This window comes from Melitaea cinxia, chromosome Z (genome assembly GCF_905220565.1).
Source record: "Melitaea cinxia chromosome Z, ilMelCinx1.1, whole genome shotgun sequence".
NCBI lineage: Eukaryota > Metazoa > Arthropoda > Insecta > Lepidoptera > Nymphalidae > Melitaea > Melitaea cinxia.
In genome coordinates this window covers 8,500,415-8,522,487 of record NC_059424.1, presented here as the reverse complement: position 1 = coordinate 8,522,487, position 22,073 = coordinate 8,500,415, and the positions used below count along the sequence as shown (strand labels likewise).

At 33.7% G+C, this 22,073-nt stretch overlaps 1 protein-coding gene and 1 long non-coding RNA gene across 2 annotated transcripts; one reads left to right on the top strand and one right to left on the bottom strand.

Moving 5' to 3' along the window:
* Positions 1–11,112: 11,112 nt before the first annotated feature.
* Positions 11,113–19,465, top strand: LOC123668712. The gene is made up of 3 exons (XR_006745628.1): positions 11,113–11,124; positions 19,149–19,153; positions 19,385–19,465. It is a non-coding gene; the product is annotated as an uncharacterized LOC123668712 (long non-coding RNA).
* LOC123668708 lies at positions 12,549–15,318 on the bottom strand. Its single transcript, XM_045602411.1, has 4 exons — positions 15,244–15,318; positions 14,281–14,448; positions 13,603–13,830; positions 12,549–12,924 (listed from the first exon to the last, which is right to left on the bottom strand). Exons 1-4 carry the CDS (start codon positions 15,316–15,318, stop codon positions 12,757–12,759), a joined length of 639 nt encoding a protein of 212 aa, XP_045458367.1. The 3' UTR covers positions 12,549–12,756.
* Positions 19,466–22,073: the final 2,608 nt, after the last annotated feature.

Here is a 22,073-nt window from a genome sequence, read left to right as displayed (position 1 = left end):
TGATGCGGTTTTCTGTAGTAAATAGAGTGATTTCAGAGAAAGGTTTATATGTATAATACATGCAGTAACTGGCTGTACGAGCTTAGCTCGGTATTTTTAGTAAATAGTGTTTTTTGGAAATAATATTTAAATACGAGTTACACATTTATAAAATATGAGTAATATTTTTTTACCAACAATTTTTAAAAAATAAACTATTTTAAAAAATAAAAAAAAAGTTAAAAAATAATAAAGATAAAATATGAATTAATAATAAAAAAATAAGAACTAGCTATTTAAATAAAAAATAACGAGTGCAATTAGATTTCATGAAAATCGTTGAAGCCGTTTTCGAGATTCAGATTCTATATATATATGTTACGCTCAAAGATCGAAAAAGCTCATTGAGCGGAAAAATAGCTCACAACGCGATGTGGTCACAGTAAAACATCCACATAGCGAAATTCGTGTTATGGCTCTAATGAAAACGCGCACGACGCGTTGTGGCAATCAAAGAAAGACCAAATAGCGAAATTCGTGTCGTGGCTTACATGCTATTCGATCTCAACGCGTTGGATGGAAAATGGAAAATGGAAATGGAGATGGAACTGTGTCTGAAACTCCGTCATTTTTAATTTTTAATGAATGAGGTTAGCTACATAGCATCTAAACTACATAATAAGAAAATACATGTTGAAGAGTTTTTGAATTTTATGGGTAAAACAGAGTTATATAAGCGATGTTAAATTTAATTTAAAAATATTTTTACGTAAAAAGAGCTACTTACTATTTAATTTTTTGTTACCCATTGTATTTTAACTTTTGTATTCGCTTCTTAAAAATGCACGATTCATATGAGATAGCACACTGTATCTATGAGATAGCACACTGTATGGGATAACATCAGAATTATCCATGTGGCGCGATCGCGGACAACAGCTATTGTAATTTTAAAGGAAAAAGAGTAGAAAAACTTTTGCACGTGTAAGAGATTTATACAATAGTAATTCCAGATACATCAGTATCTAAATTTAAAGTAACAAAAGAAAAAATTATTACTCTTCATGATACGGAAAAACAAATATTCCGAAAATATTTTTAAACAATACTTATGTTAGAACCGCAAATAATATTAATACGTCACTAAGTAGGTACCTTACAAGTCCGATTTTTTAATAATGTGAATGACTTTCAACAGTTTTTTGTCTTGTACCGCTCTTATCACAGTATCACACAGAGTGATTTTTCGTTATTAGTTGAGTAGTTAGAATAACGGAATACTTTTAAAGATATAAAAACAGTTCATTTCTTGATCAAATTTTAATAGGAGCAATATTAGAATAGGAAAAGAATCATTAACCTCGACTTAAAATCAGACGAGATAGTTGAATGCGCGGAAAAAATAACTCGGTTTTGTAGTGTTTATAAAATTAAAACACTCCAACCCCCTCCCTCCTACCTTCGGTCCCGTTTCCTTCTTTCTCCTACCCCAACACGATCTAGAAGGTCTTGCATCACATCGATGCTTGAAGTCCCCAGACATAACACCAACTTCCTCCTCAATTCATTCACAATACGCGCTGCAAAACTTTGGAATCATTTACCGAGAGTGATCCAAGACAGCACTTCAATTTATGCTTTCAAGGACGGGCTAAGAAATCATCTTCTCTCTGAAGCTATGAACCTCTCATAATTGTTGTACTCTCAATATATGTATGTATGTATGTATGTATGTGTGTATGTATGTATATGTGTATGTATGTATTTATGTATGTATATGTGTATGTATGTATGTGGGTATGTATGCATGTATATGTGCATGTAACTGTGTATGTATTTAAGTATATATGTATTTTATATCACTAATTTTGAATGTATATATTGCAAAATAAGTACATGGCTTTTTTTTATTAATTTATAAGTTTTTGTTCAGTTTTTTTTCACTTTATCACAAAGCGCTTATGAGTCCCGCGATAACATCTTCTCTCACCACCATGGGTAGACTGGTAGAGATCTCTTACAGAGATAAGTTCGCCTTTGCAAACATTCTTTGCAAAAATGACTTGTAATTATGTTTTTTTAAAGTGCAATAAAGAATATATACATGATCTACAAGTGAAAAATAAAAAATTGTGTTTGCTCGCAAACGAAAAAAAACCGACTTCAATTACATCGAAGAGTAATACAACGAGAGATCGACGAAAAAATAGTCAAGTAACTACGCGTTATCAAAGATTACTCAAAAAGTAGCTATCAGATCTCGATAAAATTTATATGTGACCACATGATAAACATCAGCTTTCGAATAAATTAAAAATTATCAAAATCGGTACATCCAGTAAAAAGTTATTGCGGATTTTCAAGAGTTTCCCTCGATTTCTCTGGGATCCCATCATCAGATCTTGGTTTCCTTATCATGGTACCAAACTAGGGATATCCCCTTTCCAAAAAAAAAGAATTATCAAAATCGGTACATCCAGTAGAAAGTTATGCGGTATAATACAACGTAGGTCGACGAAAAATGCGTCAAGTAAAAACGCATTATTAGATATAACTCGAAAAGTAATTGTTATATGTCAAATAAATTTAAATGGGACCAATTGGCACACACCACCTTTCGATTAAAACAAAATTTGTCGAAATCGGTCTACCCGGTTAAAAGTGCTGATGTAACATACATTAAAAAAAAAATACAGTCGAATTGAGAACCTCCTCCTTTTTTGGAAGTCGGTTAAAAAAACTTGTATGTAATATATAACTGTATTGATTGTACCATTCTACTAGTCAGCGTTATTTGTGGTTAGTTTGATCGTTACGTTAGTTTATATTATAAATTAAATGATATGAGGTGTGAACATTGCTTATTACTTGCCTAATGAATAATTAAATGTCTATTCTTCTCTAAATATACATTTTTAAATCTTAATAACATAATAATATTATAATACTCATTATTTAATATACTTTTATAAAAGTGTTCTTGTGTGTAATTGAACACTACTACATAATCCACACATAAATTTCTTATAAATATAATATGATCATATTATTTATATATTATCATCATCATATACGAGTATTATTAATACGCTAATTTTGTCTCTCTTTTTAGAAAAATACCTCACAATTACTCCACACAAATTGTCATTTTATAGATAATTGCTTGCTCTAACGGCACCCACAACTAAAAAATTTATTATTGCTTTTTTTTTTGTAAATTAATTAATCATTAAAATTATACATAATATGACAGCTTTAGTTTTGAAACAACGTAAACATGATTTACGGTTTGTATTTTTTTTTGTTTAGTGTGAATTATTCGCACGGGTATAGCTAGTGTAAGTATAATTTATGATCCGGGCCGAGGTGGCGAATGCTAGCGCGACCCCTTCTCGCGCTACCCAGGCGGATGACTGCTCACACGGGGTGGTTTTTTTAGTCAGTAGGAGTCCGATATAGCTGGCGCTGGCGCCCCCGTGCCGGAGGGTATCCATGATGGATTTTCCCCACGTAAAAAAAAGTATAATTTATGGTTATACCTATTGCTCAAAGATCTAATTAAAAAAAAGATCAAAGAGATAATACTGTTACAATTAAAAATAAACAAAATATTACATTAGAATTTGGAATCAGTCATTTTTATATGATTAATAGTACAAGTATTTTGTGATATAAATATTGGAGTGGGGTGACAGTGGCGTAACTATACCATCTGAGGCCCGTGGCAAATTTTTTGGATGGGGCCCTCCGGCGTCCCACTAAAAATAGTCACGTTAGAATTTAATTTTAATAAACCACTGATGTAAGTTAAGTAGTTACCAAAAACTATAAATATAATGTGCATTTTAGTTAAATATCTAATAAGTTTTATTTTCAAGAACATAGGTTACAAATATTTATAATGAAATAACAATTTACTTTTAATAAGATTTTTTTATTAATAAAATTCTTTTCTCCGAGCTTTCTGTTCTGCAAAAGTATCTACCACATCATCAAAGTTTAAAGATCGGGCCATGGAATTTTCAATAGACAGAATAGCCAAGACAAAAAAATGAAGCAACTAATGGATGCGTTCTGAAAATCGACATCTTTTCGTTTTGAATGTGTTAAAATAAAAGTATAATAATATTAAGTTTTAAAATGATTAGTTTGAATTTGTATATGGTCTTTAGTTGTGCCCACTTTCATTGATTTTAAGTACATAAAAAAATTATAATTTTTAGTATTTAAATACAAAATTTTGTTAAAAATGTTAGGTTATTTCTGAGTTCGTGGCCTCTTGGGCCGGGGCCCTCTTGGGTCGGGGCCCTCTTGGGTCGGGGGCCCGTGGCTTTTCGCCACCCCTGCCACCCTATAGTTACGCCACTGTGGGGTGATAAAGAGAATTGAATCGCTGTGATTGCCTTTGTATATAAAGGAGGTATAGAGCCATACGCTTGGTATTAGTTAAATGAAACCTCCTCTGTTTGAGACTTTAAAAGATCTGGCCGTCCACAAAGATTTAAATCGATAAACGATTAAAATCTTTGGCCGTCCACGTAGTGTTCGCACGAAAATCAAAGTAGTAAGGGAAAGAATTCGACGTAATCCTGTCCGAAAGCAAAAGATTTTATATCGAGAGATGAAGATAGCACCTAGAACCATGCCGCGTATTTTAAAAGATGACTTAGGACTTATAGCCTATAAGAGACGCATTGGTCATTTCTTAGCTGATAACTTAAAAAGGATAGGGTGGTAATCAAAACAACTACTTAAGTGGTAGGTATGCAAAGAGAGGTCACAGAAAAAAATTGTTTACGGATGTGAACTTTTTTACAATTGAGCAATATTTCAACAAACAAAATGATCGTATTAATGGTCAAAGCTCTAAGAAATCTTCCCAATTAGTTAACAGAATACAACGTGGGCATTATCCGGCTTAAGTGATGGTTTAGTGGGGTGTTAGCTATGAAGGAATAACAGCCATATTTTTGTGAAAAAGGTATCAAAACCGATGCACAATTGTAGATATACCATTCTTGAGAAGGTAGTTAAGCCCCTTAACAACACCATGTTCAATAAGCAAAGATAGTCCTTTAAGCAAGACTCGTCACTGGGAAATAAAGCTCGATCCAATCAATCTTGGTAAGTCCAAATCTAACAATTCATGACAAATAGTTTAAGCTAACCTAACTTAACTAAGCAACATTAGATGAATTTAAAAATAAAATTATGAAAAGAAAACTTTTTTAAAATTACTTCAAAATATTGCGTTTCGGATACGACCGTCAACGACGTCTGCCCAAATAATAAGGCTCGGGTAAAAAACTTTGTTGGGTAGGCATGTGATATACATATATATATGTAATAAATAGTAGGTAATAAATAAGTAGGAGCGATCCCCCAACGTGATGTATTTTTTTTTAGAATTATTAACACTCGTACATACTTAGGTACTTTAAGATTGAGTTTCTTTAGTTATTTTTTACTTTTTAAAGGCAACTCAGATTATTGTGTCGGTTTTTTTTAATTTTTAATTTAATTTTTATGATGAGTTATCGCACTTTTGTTTCTATATTTTTTATTTTTATTATTCAAAGTAATTAATCCATGGAATCAATGCATTTTTGCCAACGTCGCGGTAGCTTATCTAGCTTAGCTAGCTTATCTAGCCTTTCTTGAAAAACTCTGCTGGACGAGAGGCAACAAGATTTTCAAGGGCATTTTGTACTGCCTCTCGGGTATTGAATTTTTTTCCCACCAAAAAGTTATCCAAATTCTGGAAAAAGTGGAAGTCTGTAGGGGCTAGATCTGGTAAGTACGGTGGATGACGGAGGACTTCCAATCCCAGCTCTTGTAACTTGGAAACCGTCTGCTGTGCAGTATGAGGTCGCGCGTTGTCATACAGGAGCAACGGAGCCCAGCGATTGACCAAAGCTATTTGGAGACATGCCAGCTTCCCCATTATTGTGTTTAGTTTAGCACCGCCGCTAGACCACCAAACTTAACAGTTACCATCACTTTCTTAGGGGTCATTTTTAGTTTAGGGCATTGTTTAGGTACTGAACCACGATCTAACCAATTAGCTGACCGCTTGCAATTGATGAATAGAATCCATTTTTCGTCACAAGTAACAATGCGATTCAATATGCCTTCGTTTGTGTGTTTGTTGAGCAGTGCAAGGCACATCTCGACGCGTATTTCGCGCTGGCGTTCATTCAATTCGTGAGGCACCCAACTGTCGAGCTACTTTACCTTGCCAATTTAACGCAAATGGACCAATATTATTTTATTGCTAACTTCGAAAGTTGCTGCTAATTCAGCTGTAGTTTAAAAATCATCAGCCTCCATAATTGCCTTTAATTCGTCATTGTCGACCAACGTTTTAGGGCCGACTACGTGGTTCATTTCTTAGGTCAAAATTTCCGGAACTAAAGCGAGCAAACCAATAACGGCTGGTACGATCGTTAGTAGTGGTCGCACCGTAAACATCGTTGATATTGCGGGTCGCTTCTGTCGCTTTGCTACCTCAACGGAAATCATACTTCATAATCACTCGAATCTTTAACATATCCATGATGACAAAAAACGTACATATGCGATGTAAACAGAACGCTAACCATTAAAAAGTGACTAATTATAAAAAAATAATTCTATATTTTTAAAATAAAAATAATTCAAATTCGATTTCTTAGCGATTTTTTTTTAGTTTTTAAATAGCCAGTACGACGAAACGGCAATTTCATAGACAATATTATAGGTAGGTACTTTAAACGCTCTTCTTGCGATAAGTCTGCTTACCTATGTACATCTTCCTCTAATCATTCTGCCATCTTTTCTAAACAAAGATAGGTTTACTAACAATACTTTGTCAGAAACTAACCTTTACAATAATTAAGACGCGTAAATTTAACAATAGTACCGTTGAAAGCTTATAGATGGCGCTGTTGAGGGTTACACTTTGTTTGCAGATTTATTCTTTACAGAGCCATCTACCTTCTTAACATTGAATTACACGTGGTTAATTTTTTTTTATTAGGTAGGTACCTACTTACTATACATCCTAAAAATTTATGGAGATTCTTACCGAGCGATGTTTTTCCCAAACCCAGATTCGCTTATCCATTTTTACTATTTTTAACCGACTTCAAAAAAAGGAGGAGGTTATTCAATTCGACCGTATAAATTTTTTTTTTATTTTTTTTATGTATGTTCGGGGATAACTCCGTCGTTTGTGAACCGATTTTGATAATTCTTTTTTTGTTGGAAAGAAGATATCCCTAGTTTGGTACCATGATAAGGAAGCCAGGATCTAGAGAAATCGAGGGAAACTCTCGAAAATCCGCATAACTTTTTACTGGGTGTACCGATTTTGATGATTTTTAATTTAATCGAAAGCCGATGTTTATCATGTGGTCACATTTAAATTTCATCGAGATCTGATTACAACTTTTGGAGTAATCTTGGATAATGCGTATTTACTTGACTATTTTTTCGTCTATCTACGTTTATTACTTGTCGATATAATTGAAGTCGGTTTTTCTTCGTTTCCCTGCAAACACAATTATGTTTGGTGTTTTTGATGGTAAAAATGTCGATACATATGCCATACCATGTCAATACTTGTACTAGGTTTTACCAATAATCACCACAGTTTGACATGTTTAATTTATTGACTACTTTTATATATTACTAGCTGTACACTGCACGCGTTGCTACGCTTTTTTTATTTCTTTGATTCTACCAACTCAGAAACCTTTGTGGGCTCACGCACAACACTTTGCTGAAGATCATGACATGATCAAATGCATAGTTTACGATTCTATAAAGGACATACAGACAATCATTCATTTATATATACACAGAAGATAATTTGCAATCTAAGAATTGTAAAAAGAGCCCGCCTTATTTATCAGAGAAATATTACATCAGTTTATAAATTGTCAGCGTTTAAAATTTCACCCACAATGTAAACCTATACATATGCTTTACCTACTGCCCACAAACGTGAAAGTAGGTATTCGTTTCTGGAAATGTTGTAGAACCTCTTCTTAAATTTCTTGGTAACGACAGAATCCTGTAACATCCCACTGGTGGGGTATAGGACTCTTTTTCAATGTATGAGGAGGATTAGCGATAAGGCCGCCTATATACTCTGTTTTTTTTTTTTGGAAATTTTGCTCATTCTTGGTGTACAATGAAGAGTTATATTATTATTATTATAGTTTTTTGTATAATAATAATCACTAAGCTGGGTAGTGCTTGACACCGGCCTAAGGCAAAAGTACATGAGCGGGCTAGCAAATAAAGGATTGTTAAATTTATATACACTATAATCTATGTATATATATTTTACTAGCAATACCCGTGCGAATAATTTGCACTAAATAAGTAAAAAAAATTACCGACCGTCAAACATGTTGACGTTGTTTCAAAATAAAAGCCGACATATATGTATATAATTTAGACGCCACGTTGGCGCAACGGTCACAGCCACGGATTGTGCCTGTTGCTCGTGCGGTTGCGGGTTCGATCCCCGCACATGACAAACTTTTGTATTGGCAATACAGGTGTTGCCGTAGTCTGGGTGTTTGTGCAGTCTTTATGGGTCTCCCCACCGTACCTCGAAGACCACATTAAGCCGTCGGTCCCGGTTGTTATCATGCACACCATATAGCGATCGTTACTCATAGTAGGGAATATATCCGCCAACTCGCATTGGAGCAGCGTGTGGATTTATAATAATAATGAAGCAATTCCAAACATACATGCAGATTGGTAAGAAGATTTCTCCAAAGTGACCCCAACCAATCTGACTAACGACTAATACTCATATATTATTATACTCATTTATTATTTATATATTAAATAATAATTGTCGACAACAAAAAAAAATTTAGACTCTTGTTTTAAAATTCGGAGTGCATAAAACAGCAAGCCAGATCAGTAATAATTATTTTAGGTTAAGGTTACCTTAAAAAAAAAATTCATTTAAAAGTTTCGTTGGAAATTTTTTATGAAATTATCTGAAATATATACAAAATGTTACTTATTCCTAGTTTGATTTCTATTACGTTCTTAATATTCACTGCAAATTTTAGCACTTTTATTTTAAAAAAAGGTATGTCATATTACCTTGAGGAATGTCTTACTTATGGCATACTCGAAAACGAACAGTAACAGACAGTAATTAAAATTATTTAAATAAGATGTGATGAATGCAGGCTTAATAGAAGTGGAATATTTGTTTAACGAAAAAAAAAAAAAAAAAAAACAGCATGAAACTAATAAAATAACAAACTATTTCGTACGTGGAGTATTCATAGAGTACAAACCTTTTTACCTTCGTATACCTAGAAGCGAGCGAATCCACCTGACCAGCTAGACAGTCCGTTCTATAGAATGTTTTACTGAACAAAATTAAATCAAAATTGTCTTTCTTGGAAATTGTGATAGTAATATTAAACTTGTCAAACTCAACGGCTTGTAGTAGGGTGCTAATATTGTGGTAGCTGTCCAGAAGCACCAACAACAATCAAGTGTAAATATCTAGACGACGACAAACGACATATGTATGGTTTATTCAAATACTTGGGCGAAAATCGAAGACATGTACATAATTACATATCTAGTCGGAAATTACGACTATAAAATGAGTTCCGTGAAAAAGCAAAATGTGATTATATTCAATTAACATTGTTAGCATGTAGGTGTTTGCTTAGTATTGATTATATCTTTTGCGTAGGTCCATCAGGTAGGCGTTATTAAATGGAGGATGGTGGAGGCTGCTATAAACAGACAGCCTTCATACTCGGGTCTACAGGGATATGCTAAAATCAATACTTGGATGCGGTGTTTGCTCTCAAAATTTCTATACAATTACATATAAGTTCGTCTCGCTTAGGCAGACTCCGGGGAATGCGCATCATAATGCGCAGATTAAATAAAATCAATCAACACGTACACCTAGACAGAGTGATTGAAAAATCGTAGGTGGTAAGACCGTTCTATTGATTTGTTTTAAGCCTGAAGAGAGGTCACCCGTGAAAGGGCACGATTTTCCATTGCTTTCACAAAGGATATCTGCGTTACTTATTTACAGGGACATTAATTATTATGCACCCACGTATCCTTTCCATGTCATAAGCATGACATGTTGTTATTTAACTATTTTCAAGTGACAAAAATTTCAAAGGTTAGTGAGGCTGAGATTCTGAATAACACTTCTCTCAATATCTTTTAGTTTTGCCAAAGACTATATATGTATTTAATTTATAAGGGCTTATTAATTAAATGCTGGTGGTCATTTCAAACAATAGTTAAATAATTAACGACTACAATTTTGATACAATAAAGTTGTTCTAAAGGTATATTTAACACAATTAGGTACATTACAACTACCTCATTAACAAAACATACTATGAAACGCATCAAGTTAATGCGTTTGATAGTATATTTTTTCACTTATGTATATATTTTTGTAGGTTTAAGTTTGGTTGAAAAAAAAGAGGGGTGTTTGTAAAAATGTATATTTCTTTATTACTCGCATTTTATGAAAACACTGCGTCCTGCACAATGATACGGCATTTACGCTCCAGCCTGTAATATCCTACTTCTGGGCATAGGCCTCTTTCTTCATCCTCCAAGGATCAGAGCTTAATCCACCACGCTGCTCGGGACCGACAACTTAACATGGTCTCCGAGACACGGTGGGGAGACCCACAAGGACTAACAACCAGACCGGAAATAAATATTTGTATAAACACAAATACCCACTCCGAGTGGGAATCTAACCCGCGACCGTGTTTAGGTGCCGCCGATACGGCACACAGACCATTACACCAGAGCGCTCACAGCATTATAGCATTTACATATCCTTTTTTTCTATGGACAGATCGTCTATTCGTGATTACGAACAGGGTTCAAATCCAGATGTATAGTCTCCAGATCGATTTTATCCCGTTTTTTTAAATTGCACTCGTGATGTTTTATTTAAATAACCAGTTCTTATTTTATTTTTTTTACTATTAAGTCAGTAAGAACGAAAATTCATATTTCATCAGTATGTAATTCGTATTTAAATAAAATTTCCAAATAACAGCTTCAGCCTGTAATATCCCACGCTGCTCCAATGCGGGATCGTGGATAAGAGTAACCCTACTATGAGTAACGATCGCTATCAGGTGTACATGGTAATAGCCGGGACCGACGGCTTTACGTGCTCTCCGAGGCACGGCAAACAATCCACCAATCCGCATTTGAGTAGCGTGGTGGATTAAGCTCTGATCCTTCTCCTACATAGAGAATGCCTATGTCCAGCAGTCGGATATTACAGGCTGAAGCTTAGTGTCCAAAAAACACGTTTAACAAAAAAAAAACCGAGCTCAGCTCGGTCATCCGTACTCGAGCTCGAGTACGGATATATATTCGCCACCAAAATATATGTACTGAAACTACTTTAAATTCGAGTAAGTTATGTAAATTTCTATTTTATAACCCTAATACCTGAATTAAATTTGTTTGTATTTGATAAATAATTAACTTTAAAAAGAAATAAGTAATGTTTTTAGATATTTATTTTTAAAGTTAATTATTTTTAAAGACAAAATATGTCCCACGACTTATCAATGATATTTATTCCACACAACTTTCTTTAACAGTTTTTGTAGCTAATTTGAGTTGTAATAAATTATGATACATTATTATAATAATAAACTAGATCATTAAAGATTATATCTAGTAAATTACTAGATATTTTAAGTTTTTGGGATTGTGAGATAAATAGCTTCTTGACGAAACAAAATGCAATCCTGCTTACATCACGTTTATTTTACCAAAATTGACTAGGCTAATTATTTAGGTAGAGGGTTGAGGTATATATTCATTTATTCATTATAAGTATGTTAAAACAAATATGTGCAATAAAGGAAAAAAAATGTTGACATATTAAATAGTTAATTTTCTCTTCTCTGACTACTTATTTATCTATGAACATAGTTGTTATACATATTATTTCACTACCGTTTTTGGTTACACGAGTAGTGTTTATTCCTGGATAATTTATGTAGTAGTTGATTTGCAAATAATTATTTTGAATTTCAATGGACGTAGGTTCATTGTTAATATTTTTAGACGAGGCTGAAATTTTGATTTAGCCCGAGATAGCTTCGTGGTTAGACGGTGTTAAGAGATCAATGTCTACATTTTGTACACGCGCTTGAAGATCGTAATCTCTCTTGTATTTTCAAGACCTATTGTGTACAGTATATTTGTGATATTCTTTTGTTTGTGTATCTATGTTTTAATAATTTAGTTCGACAACACGTGGGCACAGCGGTCATAAGTACTGGCTGTTACGCTGACGGTCGCGGGCTCGATCCTCGGGCTTGTATTGGCCATACAGATGTTTCTCGTGGTCTGGGGTCCTTTGAGTGTGAGGCGTACATTTGTTATTTATTTTTTATATCACTTTTGTATATATTGGGATATGTATTAAATCAATTTATAATTCATTAAAGCGGATTTCCTCGGTTAATATACAGTTTTATTACTTTGATTACGCGATAAGTGTAAGCAACAAATAAAAATTGTAAACCAGAAAATGATTTATTACGCCTATGACCAATGCATATTATCTACGTTAGCAGTTAGGAACTTTCTTTGATATGTACTTAGAAAAATAGAATTCTATAGAACGATTTCGACAAGAAAAATAATTACGTAGTAACATTACAATTTTCATTAATGTATAAAAAATTACAAACATTATTTTTTTTTCTATTTGACAGGTGATTTTAATTACAAACAACAATTAGGCCTTTTAGTCTTTCTTTTTTTAGGATAGACACGACGACACGTTCTGCATGGTAGGCAACAAGGTATTTCATTTTCTTCGCACTGTATTTGTTTGCAAGAATGAGTCGCTGGCTGTGGTTTAGCTGGTGCCCGAGGAGTAACTAGCTCTACCTGAAATTAACAATATAGTTTAATAAAATACTCTAAGATAATGATGTCGTATATTAATAATAAGATGTCTTTTAGATTTTGTCTCTATTTGGTATTTAATAAAAAACTTATTATATAATCTAAATTGCTATGATACGTTACGTTTCAAAGCGTAAATGTTACCGATATGTATTAAGCTGTGTGGCTACTGCATTAAAGAATATAGCCACTCCCTCTCTTTCCGTGGGTGTCATAAGAGGCGACTAAGGGATAACACAGTTCCACTACCACCTTAGAACTTATAAAGCCGACTGATGGCGGGATAACCATCCAACTGCTGGCTTTGAAATACACAGGCCGAAGACGGGTAGCAGCGTCTTCGGTGCGACAAAGCCAGCTCTGCGGTCACCAACCCGCCTGCCCAGCGAGGTGACCATTGGCAACACACATGAGTTCACGCCATTTTTGGCTCGAACTCGTAGAGGCCTATGTCCAGCAGTACACTACAATAGGCTGAAATGATGATGTTTTAAATTAAAAAGATCATATTATATAATATATATAAAAAACGATTAACAAGTTTTATAGTTTCTTAATTATTAGCAAACAAATTTTAAGGATTACTTTTTATGTTATAGTAAAACTATAATTAAAAGAAATGAGATATAATAAAATTACATTTTCTATTACGATACAAACCTCAATGTTTCCTGTGCGGTTCGGTTCATCAGTTTGTTTCCCAATTTTAAGCAGGAATACATCTTTATCTGGATAAAGTACTTTTTGTGCTTGGACACCCTTTGGAGCATTACTGGGTGTAACATTACACAAATTGCAGAGGTTGTCATGAGCTTCCTTCTTGCTGTAAACTAATTCTGAATTGAGAGGAGTTCTGTTGGTTAGAGCTTCGCAAATATCATCAGGAATCTGAGGATAAATTTTTAAAGGATTAAAGACCTTTCAAATATAACAAATAATTATAAATAAAGTAATTTTGTTCAAAAAATAAAAGGAACTTTCATCGGAAACTCTCGTAAAGAATCGACAACAAAACGTAATACTAATTTAGTTATGTGAATGTTACGGGTAAAGAACAGCAATAAAGAATTATGACGATTTTTTTGCATCGCTAGGGTGGCAAACAAGCTACGTGTTGTTGCGCCCTTCGGGTTGTCAAAACAGCAAAGGAATTCTGGCTACCTTAGACATAACAACATTAAAACTCTACTTAAGAGCATTAGATTATTAAGTTGTGATCTTTCGCAAGGTTGTGTACTTTCCGAGTCGAGCCACTCATATTTAAGGCAAGATATTTCCCTACTTCAGTGATTTTTGTTTATATTAATATGAATATAATTATGTTTGTAAAATATAAACCTGAAAATTGAGTCTATTAGCTGGTCCTCCATTTGGTTCTCCTGGAAAGCCGCATGTCTCTGAACACATCGATCCTTCATCGTCACATGTACATTGGTTTTGTAACTTTAGCTGTGATGGAGTCAACTTTGGTGGCTTTGAAGTACTTTTTGGAATCCTGATTTTGACCTTTAATTCAGAACTTTTGATATACGTAATGGAAATAAAAGTAAAATCTAGCATATGAAAAGTAAAATATTTAATATTATTATGAATTAAATATAGCTAAATATATTAGTCTTTTTCGCTGGTCTTGGATATGGACGATCTTCATCGCCTCGTCGTACATATATATACCTCAGTACCTAGATATATCGCCAGCTGGTATTACATCTCTGCAGTGAATCAAGGACAGTGAAGGTCTCGACAGAGTCAAAGGTTTTCTCATAGTCTACAAATGCCATACACAGCGGCTGATTATACTCTTCAGTCTTTTGTGTTATCTGCCGAACACTATAGATGTGCGATATCTATCTCGCGACATAAAAAACTAGACAAAACTGACGTATCCTACATCGCCCTATCAAAGTTATCAGAGTGATTGAGTATATATACAAGATCCCGACAACAACCGTAGCCCGTCAGTCACAATAACCGGACACAATAACCGTCTGGTCGGAGGATCCTCGCGATGGCGGACGAAGAACTTGACAAACTATACCATCGCACCCCCAAACCCACACAATTAGCAAGTTGAAGTGGCTGTGGGCTAATCACCTGTGTAGTAGGACCGATTGTCGTACGAGCAGACGTCTTGGAGTGGAGACCGCGTATTAGCAAACGCAGTGGTGGACATCCTCCGGTCCACTGGACCGACGATCTACGTAAGATTGTCTGCGTAACCTATGTCTACGATAGTCTACGATAGGCTGAACTGACTGACTGACTGACTGAGTATGTTAGTAGATTTTTTTCACTTTGTACCTCGTTTCCGTTAAATATAGCTCCGATTTCTTCATACGGTTTTTTCGTGGTTTTACGATCACTGGTCTTTTCCATGATTTTTATTTAATGTTATGAAAAATAATACTGTATAATTTTATAAATAAAAATTTAATAACAGCCAATGATGTCTGTCACATTATCATAGATTAGAAGAAGAAAAATGTATAGAAAAGTTAAGTTGTTTGTACATAGTTGGAGAATTTCTTGTTATAGAAGCATAATAGTAGGGAAGCCCAGTATGCTAAATGGGTTATTGCTTCCACCTTTTGGAAACTCATTGGATCGTAAAGATTAGATGCTAAAAAGAAAAAAAAAACTGCATATGACGTTTACCCTTTTAGTGGTGGCTCGTATGGATTTTCAAAAATATAAAAAAAAGTTTAAAAAAATTTCAAGCGCATCAGAGTTTGATAGAGTCTACAAACTTCTGTTTACAGAGAGATATTAATCTGCCGGATTGCCCGTTGTGGAAAGCTGTATAAGAAGTAAAAATTATAAAGAGTATCCTATTATAATGACTGACGATTTGGACGTGACTCAAAATACCTAGTTGATTTTTGCAAATGAAAAAAGAAACCATTACAATAAAATACTCAAGTGCATAATATTTTTATACAGACGTTTCAACTCTATATATACTAGTGGTACACACCCTTAATCAGACAATTTCGTAAAGGTTTTTTTTTTAATCTGACAAACAAAATATTTTTTTTTATTTTCGTTGTTAATTTTTTCACGTAAAAATTAAAAAAAAATCATCAGAAAAATATATATTATAAAGAAAGAGTGAGAAGGAAAGAGAAACGTGGATCGGAAAATACGTAATATTCGGTAGTTGTATGTACACTCTATTGATAATTTTAGATACTTCGGCTTTTGGAAATCGGCAGTGTATATTAATTCTATAATTTTTAAGTAATTTGCTTAAAAAAAAAAATAATTAACTGCGCTCGAATATTTCGAGGTAAACGTTTTATTTTGCAACTTTTTGACTCGCTTAATTTTTTTATGCGTGCAAATCGTCAGATTATAAAAGTAATTTTGTTTTCTGCATGTAACAAATTTATTTTGTTTAAATCTGAGGTGCCCCACTTGTTTTGTAGATAGTTTTTTTTTTTTAATAATCTGACCAACTGCACTGAACACACACCACTATATTGAGGGATCAGACTGGGTAAAAGTATCTAGTAGGTTACAAGGATTCTCCCCTCATATTAAACTGCTGGCCCCGAGTTACATCCGAAATCGCCGCTTGAGGTCCTCTATTATAACACGGAAAGATTCATTATACCATTCATACTGTACGGAATCATGCATTGGAAAATTTATTTACATCCTTCATCAGCAATTTGGAAATCGGATAGTGACGACCACAGGATTTATAAGGGAGACCGAGGAAAGTTAAAACATTTTTTACATTAAGACATATAACTTTCAAAAAAAAAAAAAAAACGATAGTATGTAACGTGTTGTATACTAAATGAAACCTTGTTTAATGGCATCAGATTAAGACAATCATAATTGATAAGAGTGTTACTTAAGTAATAGGCGGTTACGTAAAGTGATATCTTACGTGTACTGCTTTGCAAAGAAAGTTTGGACAGTTCCTAAAATATCATATATTAATATGTACGATTTTATTTTTGTGTTACCCACACATTAGGAATTCTAAACATTTTTGAATATCATATCAAAAATTGACCGCTTAAACCGAAAAATAAAAATCATCATATCAAAAGTTTCGCTCGAGCGGGTACATCGTTCCATAGCTTAATTGGCTAGAGCGCCGACACGGTCAGTCGGAGACGCGGGTTCGAATCCCGCTGGAGCGGTCAATTTTTGATATGATATTCAAAAATATCATATATTGTTATGATAAGCATATTTTAAACCCTTAGCATACCGTAACAAATAAAAAATCTATCTAAAACAAAACGCCAATCCAAAGCAAATGCAAACGAGGTGAGTTGAAATAGGCTGCTTCAACACTCCTAGAGTTATTATTATTTAAATCTTGGATTAGTAAGCTGAGAAATATCGTCAAACAGTTAGCATAAGCGGAATATGTATATATATATTAGCTAATTACACCAAATTAAAGCGAAGCTATTATTAGGATAAAAACTTACTTTTACCGACTTTTTGACCAAATATTGTATAAAGGTGAAAATGTCAAATGACCACTGAGATGGCAGTGGAAAATAAAAATAAAAATAAAAAATAAAAATAAAAAAGCCTTTTATTTCTTGCGTCATTTCATTACAGATTTTTGACTAAAATTATTGCATTAAAATTGTTGAAAAAATTTAATAACATTATCAGACTGAAAATAAACAAACTATGATATAATGACAAATTATTAAAAAACTATTGTTGTAAAAAAAATTAATTAATAATTGATTTTTTTAATATCACATTTATGAATAATTTTTGTCTGATTGACTGTATAATATCTATTTGTCAAGGTATTTACATTACACTCATAATTGTCAATAAAGCTAATAATTTTATTAATAACTCAAATTCAAAAAAAATAAAAAATATTTGTTAAGGTATTTATATTACATTCATAATTGTCAATATAGCATATAATTAATAACTCAAATTCAAAAATATTTGTCAAGGTTTACATTACATTCATAATTAAATAAAATAACACTCAATAACTCAATTTAAAATAAATATCAGTCAATGCAAATAAAAATCAGAATAAATAAATTTAGAATTTAGAAATATATAGTTGAGATGCAAGAACCCCTCTCAGGTAAAGGCCTCCTCCAGAGAATGCCACGTGTCTCTATCTTTAGCTATGTTTAGCCAGTCTCGGCCTGCGGTGTGTGTTAAGTCGTCAGCCCATCTCGTAAGTGGTCTTCCTACTCTTCTGTAGCCTTGCGGACCTGTCCACTCTGTAACTCGCTTCGTCCATCTTTCGTCAGTTAATCTAGATACATGTCCAGCCCATTTCCATTTTAATTTCATAGCGAAGTTTAATGCGTCGATCACTTCTGACTTCTCTCTAATAATTGTGTGCCTTATTTTCTGCATTTTTCTGATCTTTAACATGCTTCTTTCCATGGCTCTCTGAGTTGTTTTAATTTTATGTTTGGCTTTAGATGTAAATTTCCATGTTTGACATGCATAGGTTAAAGAAGGCAGAAGACATGTATTCATTATTTTTCTTTTCAAATTCACAGAGAAATGTCCTTTTAGAACTTCTTTATAGCTCCAAAACTTGCTCCAGGTTTTTTAATTCTTCTTGTGATTTCTTGGTCATTATTTTGTGCTTTGAAGGATATTTGTTTTCCGAGGTAAATGTAGCTATCTACGTACTCAAGATGAATGTTGTTTAATTTTATAGGATTAACTATGCTGTTTGTTATAATTTTTGTTTTATTTAGATTTATTTCAAGCCCAACTGTTTTACTAGCTTCATGTAGGGTTGATATCATGTATTCTAATTTTTTACTACTCTCAGACATAAGGACGATGTCATCAGCGAATCTTAGATGTGACAGGTATTTTCCTTTAATATTTAATCCCATTTGATTCCAATCAAGTCCGCTGATCGCATGTTCCAAAACTCCTATAAAAATTCTGGGCGAGAGTGGGTCACCCTGTCTGATGTCTGATGAGATGGCAGTGGAAAATTAGCCATAATCACAAACTAGCTAGCGTTTTGGGATTTCGAGAAATTTGCGTTGTTTCAACTTACCTCTGTTTTAAATCTTCTCGCGCGCCTACTGTACAAAATCTGGCGCAGCAAGGCTGGGCAAGTACCTCAGTCTTACAATAGATAACAGATACATAATATTGCGCGCAAATAGTGTTGTATTACTGCGGAAAATAGTCGTAGTAGTGTAGTAGGTCAAACTGTCTGGAGTCAGTCAGGGTAGGGTTGGAACTGGCTTGCGATGCTTCTAGTGTTGCAAGCGTCTATAGGCTACGGTAGCCACTTACCATTAGGTAGACCGTACGCTTGTTTGCCGACCTATTCACATAAAAAAATATAAAGAACTAGCTGTGGCCGCGACTTTGTTAGCGTGGAATTTAACAAAAAAGTTATTGTTCAGTTCGCAGAGTTATAAAATAAATAACTTTCTAAAATAAAAGTAGCCTAAAGTATCTACCAGTGAATGTCCCGTCATAATTGGTCCAGTCGTTTAAGAAATTAGCCGGAACAAAAAACAGACAGACAGACAGATAGACACAGAAAAAATTGTAAGAAATGTTATTTGGTATGTACCGTGTATACATTTATATGCATTTAGTAAAAGGCGGTTATTTTTATTTTACAAACAGACACTCCAATTTTATTTATTTTTATAGATACACGGCAAAGTTCTCAAACTTTTTAATCTTGCCTTTGAACCTATTTTACTATCCAATATTTATTAAGTTTGACCACAGTTCAAGACTTTCAGTAAGAAATAACCTAAAAACAAATTAGACAAATTTTTTTAAAGAGGATTTTCAGTATTTTTTGAGTAGTTTCAAACGATTTTCGTCGAGCAAAATATCCAAAAAAATAGCAGTTGACTGGGCTTGACCAAAGAATACGACTTTTTCAAAAAATGACACTTTCTTATTTTTTAGCTTTTATTCAGAGCAAACAATCATAAAAAGCACCGCAGTTAAAGGAAGTTCAACGTTGGATTTTGGCACAAGACGTTTTTTCAAATTACCTAACTCCAAGATACATGTTAAGTATGTTGCAAAATGTTCCCGGGCAATTATTTTAGTGGTAACGGATATGTAGGTACAAATTAAATATGCACGTAATATAAATTAGCAGTCACCAATTAATAAAGTATACTGTGTGGCTACGGTACTAAAGAATATAGCCACCCCCTCTCTGCCCGTGGGTGTCGTAAGAGGCGACTGAGGGATAACACAGTTGCGCTACCACCTTGGAACTTGAAAAGCCGACCGGTGGCGGGATAGCCATCCAACTGCTGGCTTTGAAAGACACAGGCCGAAGACGGGCAGCAGCGTTTTCGGTGCGACAAAGCCAGTACTGCGGTCACCAACCCGCCTGCCTAGCGTGGTGACTGTGGGCAAAATACATAAGTTCGTTTTATTTTTGGCGTAGACTTGTGGAGGCCTATGTCCAGCAGTGGACTGTATAGGCTGGAATAATGAATCAATAAAGTATAGCACAAATCATTGTTTATGATTATTTTTAAATAAGTTATCGAATTTATCCTATTTTTTTGCTTATATAAAGTGACGAGTTGTGACTTACCTTCGATATGCCTACATGTTTTGAGGTTTCTTCTCCTATGTTTTAAAATCCGTGATTAGTATTACGCATTTTTTTTTAAATCTGTTTATTTATTTATTTTTATTCGTCACGCAAACATTTTACAAATTTAAATCTCAAATCATAATTGTTCGAGCTCTCTGGTCTATCAGGCGTTTTCTTGGTTAAAAAAAACGTATCGCTGACCTGGCGAACTTCGTACCGTCTTATTTGTTTCTATTAAATATAATAATTACATATATCAAAATAAAATATAGCCTATCTTTCAAGTTCGATCAAACTGCACACGGTGTGCAAAAATGAAATCGCGGACAAACAACGTAATGCGTAATGTATATACATATACTAAAACTAGCATACATTGAGTCTCATGGGATGAACCTTTATCACTTTATTTCTACGGGCTTATCCAAGGTCTCTCGTAAAATTGAGCTCTTTCGAAATTTTTGTAATTTGATCAATAGTCTATAATATAAAAATGAGTCGCTGAATGTGTTGCTAAGCGCAAAACTCGAGAACGGTTGGACCGATTTCGCTAATTCTTTTTTTAAAATATTCCTTGAAATACGAGGATGGTTCTTACGGAGAGAAAAATTCTAAAAAAAAAAAAAATTTAAATTTCCTGAAAAAGTCTAAAAACAACACTTTTCTATACTCCCATACAAAAGATTTGTGATAATACTTAAAAGTCAATTTGAACTTTAATACCATACGATAAAGTTTGTGTTAGGCGATACGAAGTTCGCCGGGTCAGCTAGTCTTCAATAAAAGGGCTTGTTATCTTTAATATCTTGTTCATTTCATTATGAATGATTTTACATGTATTGACTTATTTACTATCAAAAAATTTATTTTCTTCTATTCTTCTGTTTTACACAACAGCAAGGAGGTGGATCTGGTTCGCATTGTGTTTCCCTAGTGTCACAACGAAATGGACTTCTCTTATCCGGACCCTTTGGAGTTACTAATTCCAATTCCATCTTACAACGACGATCACCATTAGGACCTACCTTCGCTACCTTGAATAAGATTTAAAATATCCGAGTACAATAAACCTGATAATTGTAAGAGTATTTAAATAAGATATACTTATATAGAAACGATGTAGTCGGAAACTGGCGTTAATTTTATTCACTACTGCAAACTGATTCTATTTGAACTGCAACTACCGCTTGTGTAGCTTACATTACTGTAGAATAAGGAGTTTACTAATGGTTTAATAATTTAATAGTGTAATAGTAAAAATTTTACATTTATAAATTATCTAATCTTTCCTCTTACTAATCTTACTATACTTTACTAATTTATTTATTTTACTAATTTCTTATCTAATACTAGCCGACCTGGCGAACTTCGTACCGCCTTATTTTTTTTTACTTGAGTATATATCGAAATAAAATATAGTCTATCTTTCAAGTTAGATCAAACTGCATACGGTGTGCAAATTTGATTAAAATCGGTTAATTAGTTTAGGAGTCCATTGAGGACAAACATTGTGACACGAGATTTATATATATTAAGATATAAAATTCTCGTGTTGCGGTGTTTG

Excerpts from the sequence above, each read along its gene's own strand:
- LOC123668708 (XM_045602411.1), bottom strand. The coding sequence starts at position 15,318 with ATGGAAAAGACCAGTGATCGTAAAACCACGAAAAAACCGTATGAAGAA. Across the intron at positions 13,831-14,280 it reads CTAATAGACTCAATTTTCAG|ATTCCTGATGATATTTGCGA; the intron begins GTTTATATTTTA and ends ATTTATCCTCAG. Across the intron at positions 12,925-13,602 it reads ACCGCACAGGAAACATTGAG|GTAGAGCTAGTTACTCCTCG; the intron begins GTTTGTATCGTA and ends TGTTAATTTCAG.